The sequence below is a fragment of the Micromesistius poutassou genome, assembly GCF_964030765.1.
Source record: "Micromesistius poutassou genome assembly, chromosome: 5".
Taxonomy (NCBI): Eukaryota; Metazoa; Chordata; class Actinopteri; order Gadiformes; family Gadidae; genus Micromesistius; species Micromesistius poutassou.
The window spans coordinates 3,748,529-3,763,577 of NC_140275.1; the positions used below are offsets into that span (position 1 = coordinate 3,748,529).

The 15,049-nt window shown below is 49.2% G+C and overlaps 1 protein-coding gene across 3 annotated transcripts; it reads left to right on the forward strand.

Moving 5' to 3' along the window:
* The first annotated feature begins 820 nt into the window (after nucleotides 1-820).
* On the forward strand, nucleotides 821-13,765 carry LOC311342926 (pleckstrin homology domain-containing family A member 2-like). 3 transcript variants are annotated; one of them, XR_014633454.1, is made up of 13 exons: nucleotides 821-1,136; nucleotides 3,322-3,506; nucleotides 3,876-3,932; nucleotides 4,661-4,709; nucleotides 4,861-4,958; nucleotides 6,902-7,033; nucleotides 7,217-7,300; nucleotides 8,311-8,379; nucleotides 8,481-8,551; nucleotides 9,370-9,433; nucleotides 10,432-10,509; nucleotides 10,850-13,359; nucleotides 13,490-13,765. XR_014633454.1 is itself a non-coding variant. In XM_084467772.1 (12 exons), the coding sequence occupies exons 2-12, from the start codon at nucleotides 3,366-3,368 to the stop codon at nucleotides 11,282-11,284; spliced, it is 1,278 nt and encodes a 425-aa protein (XP_084323898.1). In that variant the 5' UTR covers nucleotides 821-1,141; nucleotides 3,322-3,365; the 3' UTR covers nucleotides 11,285-13,765. The 3 variants fall into 3 exon arrangements, 2 of the variants coding, with proteins under 2 accessions (XP_084323898.1, XP_084323897.1); XM_084467772.1 differs by having other exon boundaries at nucleotides 821-1,141; nucleotides 10,850-13,765; XM_084467771.1 differs by having other exon boundaries at nucleotides 10,850-13,765.
* The last annotated feature ends 1,284 nt before the right edge of the window (nucleotides 13,766-15,049 follow it).

The following is a 15,049-nucleotide window of genomic DNA, read 5'->3' on the forward strand; positions in this document are numbered from 1 at the left end:
CAGGAACTCAAAAACCACACTGAACATAAACATACAACAATACCACGACAACAAACATAAACATACAACAATATGACGTCTGGCTAAAGGAGTTCTGATTCACAATTAACTTGTTGATAAATGTTTTATCTTGTGAAAAAGTCTCATGGTTTCATCTTCAAAATAATGTATTTTTTAAATCTCATAATAGACATGAAAATAAATCTATTGAACAAATAGAATGTAGTCACTTATGAAAAACATTTTCCAAGATAGAAACTGAACCACTAGTTACTGCACTTTGCTGTCGTTCATTCATAATGCAAAGAAAGCGCAGAGAGCAGTTTATGGATTTATGGGTCATAGGTCAATCATATTCTAGGGCGAAAATGATTTAATGAATCATTTTTTATTAAAAGTTTGACCACTTATCTACTTGCAAAACAATCTGGACTGTCAAAAAACTTAAAAGCCGTTTTTCTCTGTTTCACGTATAGGCCTATCCCTGGAAAACAAAGGTTTAGTCTAGGCCTACAAGTCTCTCCTACAAGTCTGTCCTACTCTAGTCTCTGTTCTTTTCTTCCTCAATTCGCAGTGTAATCGTGACTCTGTCAACGCCTGTCACATCTATGACAAGTGTGTGATAATATATCCGCCTCCTCATGTGATTACTGTCTGCATGTGTTTATTTGTCAGCGTGTGTGCGTCTGTGCGTGTGTGTGTGTGTGTGTGTGTGTGTGTGTGTGTGTGTGTGTGTGTGTGTGTGTGTGTGTGTGTGTGTGTTTGCGCACGTGTGCACGTACGTGTGTGCGTCATTCTGAACCCGCTAAACGGTGTGTTTGAATCGGTTCGACATGACCGTCCACATCGTGGTTCAATAACCCGAATGTAAACGAAGGGAGCGGATTCCTCTCCTGCCGCAGAGGGACGGCGGAGCGGCGGAGGAGGAGGACGCGGTCCGGGGGCTCAGCTCATATCCGGGGCGGTTTATTCTAATCACCAAGTGTCCAACCCGGAAAAAGACGGCATTCCGCTTTACTTCATTCCAGTCAGACATTGAAGGCTATCGTTGGCTCTCCGATGAAGTTTCAATGAAGTGTCACGACTGCGCGGAAACACTTCGATCGGACAATGTGTCGGATAATGTCGTTTAAAAGGTAAGGTAAGTCATCTCTCTCTCTCTCTCTCTCTCTCTCTCTCTCTCTCTCTCTCTCTCTCTCTCTCTCTTAAAGGTGCGCTTCACAGTTGGTTTGACAGGTAGCTTTGTGGTCCTTTTTCTGCAAACTGTTTTAATCAGCTTTTCAGGCAATGTTTTCAATTTCAGTTGTTAATCATGAAGAGTTTAGTAGGACTTCGATATTCAAAGTCATTCACATTTATTCCATTCAAACACTGCTCAAACCGAAATATAAAATGAATTACGTCATCATGCATTTGTTTTCACCTTAGCGCAAAACTAATCGATACGCATGCTGTGTGTGTGTGTGTGTGTGTGTGTGTGTGTGTGTGTGTGTGTGTGTGTGTGTGTGTGTGTGTGTGTGTGTGTGTGTGTGAAGGTGAGACTCAGACATTCAGGGCACCATAAGCTTATTGTTTAAAGACTTATGTAGGTCTCCTCATTTTCCAGTAGGCTCTACCCAATAAGGAACTATCTTTAACATCCTAATAATCTAGCGGACAACAGCTCAAAGTATTTGACTCATTTAATCAGTCATGTTAATAAATAAAGTACACAAGACTCCAGACACAAAGAATCTGTACGTCTTCTGAGACTTCCGACAGGACTTTATTTTGTGCTGAGTTCAGATGCTCTGATTTACACCTAATTCACATTCTGCACCGCATGCTATGAGATCTGACACCAAATCCACATTCTGCACTGCATGCTATGAGATCTGACACCCAATTCACATTCTGCACCGCATGCTATGAGATCTGACACCCAATTCACATTCTGCACCGCATGCTATGAGATCTGACACCCAATTCACATTCTGCACCGCATGCTATGAGATCTGACACCCAATTCACATTCTACACCGCATGCTATGAGATCTGACACCCAATTCACATTCACATTGAGATGAGATGGGATGATATGCGTTGTTCCACTGTGGATAAGGTTCACACTGCAGGTCTGACCAGTGGTAGACTGGTTCATAATGGGAGGTGTGAGTGGTGGTAGACTGGTTCATACTGGGAGGTCTGAGAGCGGTGGTGGAACTGGAGGCAGCAGGTGAACCTGGGCAGTGAACCTGACCAATGGGAGGGGGGCTGGGTGTGAAGGAGGGAGGTGTCTGTGACTTTAAGAGTTTGGGATAATCCCATCTCCATAATATGTGTACTTGTCAACCATGGTGGACAAAGCGTTTCTATGTAGGTCAGATGTCTCACATAGATAGCACGGTCTTTCAAGGTAACCAATGAGGTGAGGTTGAGGCATACCTGAACTCACACAATGGCCGTCTGTTGATCGGTCCATGAGGAATCAGACCATGAACCAGTGATTCACAGCCCGCATCATAGCAATCAATGCGTCCGACCATCAACTCCCCTAGTCTCTCCCACTCTCTCTCTGGCCCTCTGTCTCTCTCTCTCTCGGTCTCTCTCTGTGTCTCTATATCTCTGTATCTCTCCATCCCTCATTCTCTCTCTGTCCCTTTGTCTCTCTCCATCCCTCATTCTCTCTCTGTCCCTTTGTCTCTCTCCATCCCTCATTCTCTCTCTGTCCCTTTGTCTCTCTCCATCTCTCTCTCTCTCTCTCTCTCTCTCTCTCTCTCTCTCTCTCTCTCTCTCTCTCTCTCTCTCTCTCTCTCTCTCTCTCTCTCTCTCTTTCCGTTCGCCCCCCCCCACCCCTCCCCTCTGGATGGTAGAATGTGTGTGTGTGCAGAACTGGAGGAGTTACTCTGTAATTTGTGTCTGTGGTTGAGAGGCTGTCTCAGCTGCGGGGGGAGCTGCCTCCATCACGTCACATGAAAAACTGCTGAGCGCCACTCGCTTTCAGTTTTGCCCGTCTGCATGAGTGTGCAAGTGTGTGTGTGTGTGTGTGTGTGTGTGTGTGTGTGTGTGTGTGTGTGTGTGTGTGTGTGTGTGTGTGTGTGTGTGTGTGTGTGTGTGTGTGTGTGTGTGTGTGTGTGTGTGTGTGTGTGTGTGTGCATGAGTCTGTGATTGTGCGTGTGAATGACAGAGGAGGGGAAGTGGTGAGTGTATTATGGACATCATGTACATCGTATCATGTACATGACTCTTGAGGGCCGTAGACTGGGCGGGTCGGGGGGTGTATCGGGTGTCTGTCAGTGAGTCCCTGCCTGAGTCCCCTGCCTGTGTCTCTGGGGGCTGCAGTGATAGGTCCTAGCAGCAGCAGCAGCAGCAGCAGCAGCAGCAGCATGCCGTACGTGGACCGGCTGAACCGGGTGTGTGGCTTCCTGGACCTGGAGGAGAAGGAGAGCAGCGGGCGCTTCCTCAGGAGATACTTCATCCTGGACACGCAGAGCAACGCCCTGCTCTGGTACATGGACAACCCACAGGTGCTGGCCTCACACACACACACACACACACACGCATACATACAAACATATGCACGCGCACAGGCACAGTCGTGCACACTCACAGATACGCACGCACACACACATGCACACACACACATACACACACGTGGGCATACACAGATACACAGATAAACACACATACATACACACATACATACATACACATGTATACACACAGAAACACACACTTACATGCACACACATGTACCCACACGTGTCCACATGTACACACATGACCTATGGCGACAGTCGAGCAGACATAAACAGAAAAGAGGAAGTGAAATTGACCAATGGGATTGCATGACCTTGGACTCTTGGACTAATGGCTGTTTGTGTTTTTGTGTGTAGAATCTGCCGAGCGGGGCCTGCTCCGTCGGCAGCCTGAAGCTCACCTACATCTCCAAGGTAAAGCTCTTCTCTAAAACCCTTCCTCCACCCAAATGAGCGTGTACACGCAGCCTTCTTAAACGAGAAATAGACGAAAATAGAGGATTCCCTTGTTGATATCGCCCACTTATCTCTCTCTCCACCACCACTCTCTCTCTCACGACCGGTTTGAGCGATGGGCGAGAGCTGGGATCAGGGTGTCACGAGGTAGAGAGGTGGACCTCTGGAGGTAGAGGGGATAGAGGGGTTGACATCAGGGTGTCAGGCTGTAGAGGGGGTAGGGGTGGTAGAGGGGTGGACATCAGGGTGTCAGTAGAGGGTTGGACATGAGCGTCAGCACGGTGTCATGTTTATTGAGCCGATTGGAGCTGGAGCCGATTAATACCGGGACTAGCACCGAGTCATCTGTCATTCCACGACTGTCCTGTGCTTTCCATCTGTTTTGCCTCCTGAATCACTGGATCTGGGGTGTGTGTTAGTTCGGGCTGTGCCATGTAGTCCGGTCCTACTCCAGGTCTATTGAGAGGGAAACCAATCAAGGCTCAGACCCCATGCTGAGCTCGGAGCTGTGGGTCTCAGAGTGGGGAGGGTCCCGATGTCCCGACGTTCTCCTCGCAGATAACGGCTGCGCTTCCCTAGTCCGCCGTGCTGACAGCCAATCACGAGCTGCCCCGGGCAGGTGTCACCGCGGCGACGAGAGACCGCTTGACGTCCGTTCCTCTGAACCTGCCCTCCTCTCTCCTCAGGTGAACGAGGCTTCGCTGAAGCAGAAGCCGAAGACGGAGTTCTGCTTCGGTGAGTTTTATTTCCGTTTTTTCTCCCGGGTGGAAACGGTAGTCACGCCTCGGCGGTGACGCATTACGACAGACGGTGGGTCGACTGGTGCTCACTGAAATAAACGCTGTGAGGACGCTGAGAACCGGCCCAATATATCTGTCCTCCGCAGTCATCAACGGCGTCTCCCGCCGCTACTTCCTCCAGGCCAACGACGTGGTGGACATGAAGGACTGGGTGGCGGCCCTGAACCGGGCCAGCAAGATCACCGTGAGGCACACACACACACACACGCAGAACGCACACACGCACACACATATAGTCGCACACGCAGGGACACACACACACACACACACAAACCCACGCAGACACATGCACACGGAAACGCATGCACCCACACACATGTAGTCGCATACGCAGGGACACACACGCGCACACGGACACACTGATATTCATTCACACGCACACAGACATTATCACACACACACACACACACACACACACACACACACACACACACACACACATAAACTGATAAACATAAACTGATAAACACACACACGCACATTCTACTATGGAAATGCTGAAAATAATATAAAATCCTAATAAGCCATCAAAGTCCCTGTGAGCTGCTGTAATACAGCGATCATAACCAGCCTGCCGTCGGGGATCTCCATTCTTATTAGATTATTACAATCCTGCTTTCCTTCTCTGAATGGGACCAGGGTGGTCTGCTCATGTAGCACTGGACATGGACCATGGACATGGACTGTGTGTGTGTGTGTGTGTGTGTGTGTGTGTGTGTGTGTGTGTGTGTGTGTGTGTGTGTGTGTGTGTGTGTGTGTGTGTGTGTGTGTGTGTGTTCAGTAGTGCGTGGATCCCATGTTAAGGCTGGCCCCAGATGTCTTCTCTGATCTCAGATCTGAGAGCCTGTGTTGCACATGTACCCCCCCCCCCCCCCCGCCCCCCTCTTCACCTGCACACTGTGACACAGGAAGTGAAGCTGCTCACTCGCTCTCTCACTCGCTCTCTCACTCGTTCTCTCACTTCCCCTTCAGAGACCTGAGATGGGGCTCAGCTCAGCACAGCTCAGAGATCGTGTTGTGATGTTGAACCTGTTTTATGAATGACTCAGCACTCCTTAAGTCAAATGGGGTCGGAAGAATAGAGAATTTAACCAATGTATAGTTTAATTGCATGTAGCGGAGGCTAACCTGCACTAAAGGGCTTCTGGTGCATTGAGTTACAGTACATGAGTTCACCTTCCTGGGCTCAGGCTGTAAGCTACTCAAACCACAACAAACAGGCCCAACTCTGTCAGGTCAGCCTGGTTCTCATGAGTCATCGTTGTGTAAGATAATAAACCCTCACAATGGACGAGACCGCAGAAAGAAGATTGCTCACAATCCCGTGAGCAAGAGCGCTATAATGCTAGAATGCTAGAATGCTGGCTCAGAGCAGAGTTTATCTGGAGAAGAAGAAGAATGCTATCTCAGAAGAGTTTATCTGGAGAAGTAGAAGAAGAATGCTATCTCAGAGCAAAGTTTATCTGGAGAAGAAGAAGCACCTTTATAGGCCACAGCGAAGTCTATTGGAACATGAAGTTGATTATAAAACCTTCTACACCCCCTTTGATCGCTAGCAGAGAAAGTCTTAGAAGTTTGGGCCGTTTCAAGTTGAATGGATGTTAATCTCTTAACAAATGAAACCTGGGATTACTTGTTAGCTGCGTAATCAACATGTCTGGACCAACCTCTATGTCCTCAGGTCTCAGACGACGGCAGTAAACTGTTGGGTCGCACCAACTGGGATTGATTGTTGCTATACTGAGCTAATCAGCTCTCATGGTTAGGTCAACCTAGTCAGTGTGGTAACTGCTACTGTACTCTGTCTGTGAGTTACATACAGGATGGTAGTGCAAAGTAAAAAGAGATTAAGGTATAAAATAGGTGTGAAAACACACCTGAACTCAGCCATGCAGGATCCATCAGCCAATAAGAAGGCTGCTGACCCCTCTGAGACACACAGTTGGACTCTTACAGTCATGTGTTTGTTTCCTGTTTTGGTTTCTCCCCATCCCTGGCAAGGGCCTTGGGGTTATTGAACGAAGCTACAGATATACTAATTTAATCCATTATTATTAGTGTTATTATTTTGTTATTGTTATTGATCTTCACTTCCTGCACTTTCCCTGGTCGTGTTTGGGGTCAAAGGTCCCCAAGGGAGGCCTGCTGTCCCTGGGGTCAGAGGTCAGCTCCGTGGTCCGAGACCCCCACGGAGGCAAAAGACAGCAAGCCTACAAGACGGAAATCATCGGGGGAGTGGTCGTGCACACTGCCATTCAGGTGTGTGTGTGTGTATGTGTGTTCACTGTTAATAACAAAGTTGTTAATAACAAAGTTATTAACAAGTTATTAACAAGAAATTAATGTGACGATTTTGAGGAGGATGATGAATACGAGGAGGAGTTTGATGATGAAGAGAAGCTGGATGTTGATGATGATGATGATGATGATGGTGTGTTCCAGATGGAGGGGGAGGAGGGGGACGTGAGGAGGGGCAACAGGCCAGGTGTTCTGAGGTGTGGATACTGCGTCAAACAGGGCAACGTGGTGAGTAACTCAAACACATGCAGCTCTACTCCACTGTCTACCGCACCGCAGGGAGCATGTGGTTCACTGCTGGATCCTGATTGGTCAGTAGCGCTCTGAGGGTGTGTATTATATTTCAGTTATGGGTATTACCTTTTAACAGTTATGAATCAATGTGCTACAAATGTTAAAATGAATGGACTGCATTTATACAGCACTTTTCTAACCAGTGGCCACTCAAAGCACTTTACAATACTGCCTAACATTCACCCATTCATGCACACATTCACACACCGACGGCGGTGTCAACCATGCAGGGTGACAGCCAGCTCATCGGGAGCATTTAGGGTGAGGTGACTTGCACCTCGACACTCAGCTAGAGCTGGGGATCGAACTAGCAACCTTCCGGTTACCAGCAAACCCGCTCTACCTCCTGAACCACATACTGCCCACAAATCCAACATGAACAACATTGGTCAGATACAACATCCACAAGGAGTTTCCTTGACAACGCAAAAAACAATATTCTCAAAGCGCCGCAGAATAATATCTTGACTTCAACTGATTAGGTATAGATGAAGTAATATCTATAATATATAATCATGTGGGTCCCTGTGGTATGAGAGGAGATGGGAGATGTGGTTTATTCCTGACGTCTCCCGCCTAGTCTCACACAGTCTTTCCGAACGGAAAGTCTGGCCGCAGCTTTGATCCACTGTGACAAGAACCGCCTACTTGTCCGCAAGAGGTCTTGATTGACATTCAAGCGCAACCAATGCCGGACTGCACGCTGGAGACTTGTAGAAAAACAGACGGTTGTGAAACAGAGTCAGGAATAAACGTGACTCAGCTGTGTCAAGCTAGCGCTACATAGGACTGCGCTAACAGCCAATGAGAATCATGTCGTGTGTGTGTGTGTGTGTGTGTGTGTGTGTGTGTGTGTGTGTGTGTGTGTGTGTGTGTGTGTGTGTGTGTGTGTGTGTGTGTGTGTGTGTGTGTGTGTGTGTGTGTGTGTGTGTGTGTGTGTGCAGAGGAAGAGCTGGAAGCGCCGGTTCTTCACCCTGGACGACAGCGCTGTCAGTTACTACAAGTGTGAGACGGTGAGGTCACACACACTGGATAGCTCTCCACCGCAATGTGAGCGTGTCGTGGCTGTGGTTTATAATGGTGTTGTGTGTGTGTGTGTGTGTGTGTGTGTCAGGACAAGGAGCCGCTCAGAGCCATTCAGCTGAGAGATGTTCAGAAGGTCCATGAATGTCTGGTCAAATCTGGGTCAGTCCTCCACCTCCAGCCCCCCTCTGTCTGTCTGTCTGTCTGTCTGTCTGTCTGTCCTCCACCTCCAGCCCCCTCTGTCTATCTGTCTGTCTGTCCTCCACCTCCAGCCCCCTCTGTCTATCTGTCTGTCTGTCCTCCACCTCCAGCCCCCTCTGTCTGTCTGTCTGTCTGTCTGTCCTCAACCTCCAGCCCCCTCTGTCTGTCTGTCTGTCTGTCTGTCTGTCTGTCAGTCCTCCACCTCCAGCCCCCTCTGTCTATCTGTCTGTCTGTCCTCAACCTCCAGCCCCCCTCTGTCTGTCTGCCTGTCTGTCTTCCTGCCTGTCTGTCAGTCCTCCACCTCCAGCGCCCCTCTCTGTGTGTCTGTCTACCTGCCTGTCTGTCTGTCGTCCACCTCTGTTTGTTTGTCTGTTAGTCCTCCACCTCCAGCCCACGTCTGTCAGTCCTCTCTGTCTCTGTGTGTGTTTACGGTATCTCTCTGGGTCTGTCTGTGTTTCTCTTTGGCCTCTCTCTCTCTGGGTCTCTCTCTGTTTCTCTTTGGTCTCTCTCTCTCTGGGTCTCTCTCTGTTTCTCTTTGGTCTCTCTCTCTCTTGGGCCTGTATGTGTTTCTCTTTGGTCTCTCTCTCTCTGGGCCTGTCTGTGTTTCTCTTTGGTCTCTCTCTCTCTTGGGCCTGTCTGTGTTTCTCTTTGGTCTCTCTCTCTCTTGAGCCTGTCTGTGTTTCTCTTTGGTCTCTCTCTTGGGTCTGTGTGTCTCCGTCTTCACCTCCACTGTTGGAGTTATCTCAGGAGCCTCATCATGTGACTGTGGCTGTTTGCAGGGATCTTCTGCTGAGGGACAACCTGTTTGAGATCATCACCAGCTCCAGGGTCTTCTACGTGCAGGTACTCTCCATCCCCAACCCCCTAGCGCTGGTCTCAGGGTTAGGGTCATCTTCCACTTCAGTCTGAAGAGCAATTCTCATCTTGTCGGCTTTTAGATATTCAGAATCAGAATCAGAATCAGAATCCTTTTATTTGTCATTGTACAACGAAATTGTAGCAACATCCAAGTATACACATAACATATGAATAGTAAAAAAGAATAAAAAGTACTAGGAAGTAGTGCAATGTACGCCTAAAAATATAAAATAGATCAAATAGATAATATGTACAGTGTGTGTGTGTGTTCATTCCACTTTTTCTAAATTGTAATAAATGTCTCCTGTCCTCCAAAAGGAAAACATTTAGTCCCAAATTGTCTCCGTTAAGGAAGAAGAAGGGGAAGGAGAAGGGTTTAAAGGTGTTTCTGCAGAAAAGTTTAGATGTGTTTCTCTCTCTTTTAATATACAAGGACATTCTAATAAATGGCCTTGCGACTATTTTTAGTGGAATAAAAAGGTCGCATTTGGCCAAGAAACCATCTGTTACCATGACAACAATAACATCCTGTGTTTCCCTCAGGGAAGCAGCTGACTGAGGTTAGGCAGGGTAGGAGGGGAGCTGTGGGTGTGTGTGTGTGTGTGTGTGGGTGTCTGAGTGTGTGTGTATGTGTTTGTGTGTTTCTGATTCAGTGTGTGTGTGTGTGTGTGTGTGTGTGTGTGTTTGTGTCTGTCTGAGTGTATCTGTGTGTGTGTGTGTGTGTGTGTGTGTGTGTGTGTGTGTGTGTGTCTGCGTGTGTGTCTGCATGCCGGCTCACCAGTGGAAAGAGGTCAGATGATGGGGATAACTGGGGTCGGATGAGGACTGTGTGTGTGTGTGTGTGTGTGTGTGTGTGTGTGTGTGTGTGTGTGTGTGTGTGTGTGTGTGTGTGTGTGTGTGTGTGTGTGTGTGTGTGTGTGTGTGTGTGTGTGTGTGTGTCTGATGGCTGCTGCAGCTCATGCCTCTGGTTCATCTGCCCTCAGACGGACTCCCCGGAGGAGATGAGGGGCTGGATCCGGGACATCGAGGGGAAGATCCTGGGCTTCAGGGGCCCCGCTCAGGTACGCTAAGCTAGGCTAGGCTAGGCTAGGCTAGGCTACGCTGTCTGACTGGTTAAAGATGGCTGCCTGGTCCCGGGTGTGATCCAATTTCAATTGGGAGTTTTAACTTTATTAATTAACTTTAACTTAACTCAAATTAACTTTTAATGAAGTCAAATTAACTTAACTACACAGCGTGACACACATTTATTTTAACGTTGACGTTGTTTTATTAAAGTGAAAGGGTTTTGGTCTCCTGTGACATTCAGAACCCTTCCTTCCTAGTCTAGGCCCGCTGGTCTTCATGTCACCATGTCATGTTACAGTCCTTCACCCTCCCTCTCTCTCTCCCCCTCCCCAGGGGGCCGTGTTCCAGCGCGGCTCCTCCCTGTACCGCAGCGCCCAGGGCCCGCCCCCCGAGGACTGGAGGCCCCAGCTCATGAAGTCCTGCTCCGTGGCCCCGGGCTGGCAGCCCTGGACCCCGCTGCCCAAGCGAGGGGCCCCCGCCCTGGACCCGGATGAGGGGCCGGGCCCCTTCGGCTCCCTGACGGCCGGGCCCTCCCTCTCCTCCTCCTCCACCTCCTCCTCCTCCTCCTCCTCCAACTCCCTCTCCGCCGCCCCGCCCTGCCCCGGCCCGGCCGACGCCCCCCCGGCCCCGCCCGACGGGGGGGCCTTCTCCCGGGCGTGGTCCAGCGGGCGCCGGCGCCACCGCTCCCAGCCCGCCTCTAGCCACGCCTCCGGCCACGCCTTCCCCTTCAGCCTGGACGAGGACGGCATCCGCACCACCGACGTCTAGACCGGACTATCTGCCCCGCTACAGGACTATCTGCCCCAGGGCGTGTAGACAGAACTATCTGGCCCAGGGTGTGTAGCTACAGGCCAGCATCAGCTGCAGCATCAGGACTATCTGCTCCAGGGAATGTAGCGGGGGTGGTATTTCACTATCTGCCCCACGACGTCAAGACTATCTGCCCCATAGCGTGTGTATCTGCCCCAGGAAGTGTCTCTCTGCCCCAGGGAGTGTCTCTCTGCCCCAGGGCGTGTCTCTCTGCCCCAGGGCGTGTCTATCTGCCCCAGGGCGTGTGGCGGGCGGAACTCTTTGAGTGTCCGCGGTGCGGACCGCAGGACCCTCGCACTTTTGTTGTTATTAATATTTTTAGGGTTTTTTTCGTGGATGAATGTGGCTTCTTTTTCTCTTTTCTTTTTAAGAATCGGCCCCAATGTAGCGACACTGTGACGTCAGCCTTAGTAATGCGGCCCCGCTGTCGCCCCCTGTTGGGGTCAGGCGGCCACTGCGTGTCTCTGGTGAGTTTTGTGAGAGGAAATGTACGACGGAAGTAGTTTTAAAACGACTTTCCTCTGTGAAACGGACTAAATAGTGAGTTTGTAGGACTGTGAAAGGGTAAGACGGTGTCTGTTTTTACACATCTTCGTAGGATACTTGAATGACATTGATCGTGATTACCGTAAGAAGGTTTGCCATATGAGATTTACATGGAATTGTAATTCTCTAGTTTTGGTGTGTGTGTGTGTGTGTGTGTGTGTGTGTGTGTGTGTGTGTGTGTGTGTGTGTGTGTGTGTGTGTGTGTGTGTGTGTGTGTGTGTGTGTGTGTGTGTGTGTGCATGCACCTTTTTTACCTTAACTGAGACGTAGTGATGTTATTAGAAACTAAAGCTTCAGCAGGTTGCTGATTGGAGTACAGAATGGGAGCGTCAGACAGGTCCTGGATCAGTCCTTACAGTACAACCTGAGCCTAAAGCTGATTGGAGTAGAGAATGGGAGGGTCAGCCAGGTCCTGGATCAGTCCTTAATGTACGGTCTGAGCCTAAGGGATCCGTACGTCTGCCTCTGCGTATTCCTCATCCCCCGCGTTGCACGAGAGATTGTTCTGCACGAGATGTTTTGGTTTGGCTGGTTGTCATGGAGACCGGTGTGACGTCACTCACCACAGAAACTCAGAGCTTCTAAACCACCGCCACAGATTTTATTGGTACTTTTTATTTGTATTTTTGTATCAGCACCCGATAATTTCGGAGAAAAGACCAAGGAATAATAATCAGGGACGGACAATGAAAAGCATTCATGAAAACACATTGAGAGAGAGAGGAGAGAGTGTACTACAGTCTCATCAGAGTTGTAGTCTCATCAGAGTACTACAGTCTCATCAGAGTACCCTTTTAATCAGTACTTCAGTGTTACAGGGCTTCACCACGTTGGATGTATAAATATATGAAGTATCCACACACCAAGATCATCCATCCAGTGGTTTAGCCTCCCCAGAGAGACGTCTCTCCTGGTACAGGTTGTTGGTTCAGCCTCCCCAGAGAGACGTCTCTCCTGGTACAGGTTGTTGGTTCAGCCTCCTCAGAGAGACGTCTCTCCTGGTACAGGTTGTTGGTTCAGCCTCCTCAGAGAGACGTCTCTCCTGGTACAGGTTGTTGGTTCAGCCTCCTCAGAGAGACGTCTCTCCTGGTACAGGTTGTTGGTTCAGCCTCCTCAGAGAGACGTCTCTCCTGGTACAGGTTGTTGGTTCAGCCTCCTCAGAGAGACGTCTCTCCTGGTACAGGTTGTTGGTTCAGCCTCCCCAGAGAGACGTCTCTCCTGGTACAGGTTGTTGGTTCAGCCTCCTCAGAGAGACGTCTCCTGGTACAGGTTGTTGGTTCAGCCTCCTCAGAGAGACGTCTCTCCTGGTACAGGTTGTTGGTTCAGCCTCCTCAGAGAGACGTCTCTCCTGGTACAGGTTGTTGGTTCAGCCTCCCCAGAGAGACGTCTCTCCTGGTACAGGTTGTTGGTTCAGCCTCCTCAGAGAGACGTCTCCTGGTACAGGTTGTTGGTTCAGCCTCCTCAGAGAGACGTCTCTCCTGGTACAGGTTGTTGGTTCAGCCTCCTCAGAGAGACGTCTCTCCTGGTACAGGTTGTTGGTTCAGCCTCCTCAGAGAGACGTCTCTCCTGGTACAGGTTGTTGGTTCAGCCTCCTCAGAGAGACGTCTCCTGGTACAGGTTGTTGGTTCAGCCTCCTCAGAGAGACGTCTCTCCTGGTACAGGTTGTTGGTTCAGTACTTCCACTCTGCATCATTCTTACGTCTTTACGGTACATCAGCGTTCTGCAATTTTAATCTCTGAACGGTACGCGTACGCCTTACATTTTAGAACTTTAGTGTTGTGTCATGTTACATCATTTTATTTTTTTTTAATGGGCACTTCTCTGACTAAACGCACTGTTTATTTTATGCCGTGAGTATTAAATTGTGCTTTTAAGTCGTGTTTTTGGCCTTTTATTTCTTGGGAGAGGTTTTAAATGAATGGACATGATTTCGTTTTAGGAAACACCTTTTTTCAACAACAGAAGAATCATGACATCTAGTGGCAGAATGGCCTTACGTTCATAATTAGCCCAACTTTTTAAAATATTAAACAGTTATTATATTTTTTTTATACCCCAAATTAAAAGATAATTTTCGGTGTGTGTGTGTGTGTGTTCACCCCCTCCCCCCACTAACACCACATAACACACCCGTTGGGGATGCGTTAAAGCGAGGTGTTTCACACGTAGAACGCAAATGTCCACCAAAGCGCCTTAAAGTGCGCCGTGACCTCTCCCCAATCCGCGGTCCGTGTGGCTGAGGGCCGGCTGGAGCTAAAGGTCTCAGCGGGGGAGGGGCGCTAGGGGCCCGGGGCCACAGGTCTGAAAGGTCAGGCTGCGTGCTGAAAATGTGTTTTCATACTGTTCTGTGTTTCTGATTAATAACGAGGCGAGGAGACCACGCACAGTCGTGCATGGAGTAATCGGGTAAATCTGGGAAGGAAAAAAAGAAGTAAATCTGGTTCCAATTCAAGAGAATTCCAATGCTTTGTGGGGAATTTGCCAAATAACTCTCACTAGGCTTCATCCCATCAGACCACATCACCCTTCGACCAGCTAACCCTAGGCATAGTCTCGTGTCCCTAATTGGGTCGCTTTATCTTAATTGCCCCTCCTTGCTGTATACTAATGGCCCTCGTTGCTGTATCTAATTGCCACACCGTGGGATCATTTCCAGGTTTTTAACCCACTCTGTGTTTTCTTAGATAAGGACGCCACTTGCAGAAGGCCTTGTCCAGTGTTTGGTTTCTCTCTTTCCTTTAGAAACAGTTTAACTTAAAGCTGCATGCAGCGGACCTAAAGGTCGCGTATGGAGAACAGCTCGGAGTGACGCTTGAGTGACGCGGTCCTCCCAGGGCTGCTAAATGTTAATATTCCCACATGAACGCTTCTCTGTCGTGCTGGCCTTCCCCCTGGCGTCAAAGGTTAGAGAAAAGTAGGCGAGGCAACACTTAGATGAAGTGTTCCTGTGCACTCGGTGACTCGGTGACTAGTTCTGTCTCTCTCCACTCCGCTGGCTGCCACAACAGAGCTGCTCTCCTTAATTGGGGCCTTTGCGCGTTTATTACCTTATTGGATTGATTTAATCTGTATCAGCCCGTGCTTGCTGAAACGTGCCACGAGGGGGCGCTGCGGGACACGATACAAGATCCACGGGGCGCCTGAGCCTCGTCTGTCAACTTTATCTTTTTAAGTTT

Coding starts and splice junctions, on each gene's coding strand:
- LOC311342926 (XM_084467772.1), top strand. CDS start 3,366: ATGCCGTACGTGGACCGGCTGAACCGGGTGTGTGGCTTCCTGGACCTG. Junction 8,380..8,480: donor GTTACTACAAGTGTGAGACG/GTGAGGTCACAC, acceptor TGTGTGTGTCAG/GACAAGGAGCCGCTCAGAGC. Junction 9,434..10,431: donor CCAGGGTCTTCTACGTGCAG/GTACTCTCCATC, acceptor ATCTGCCCTCAG/ACGGACTCCCCGGAGGAGAT.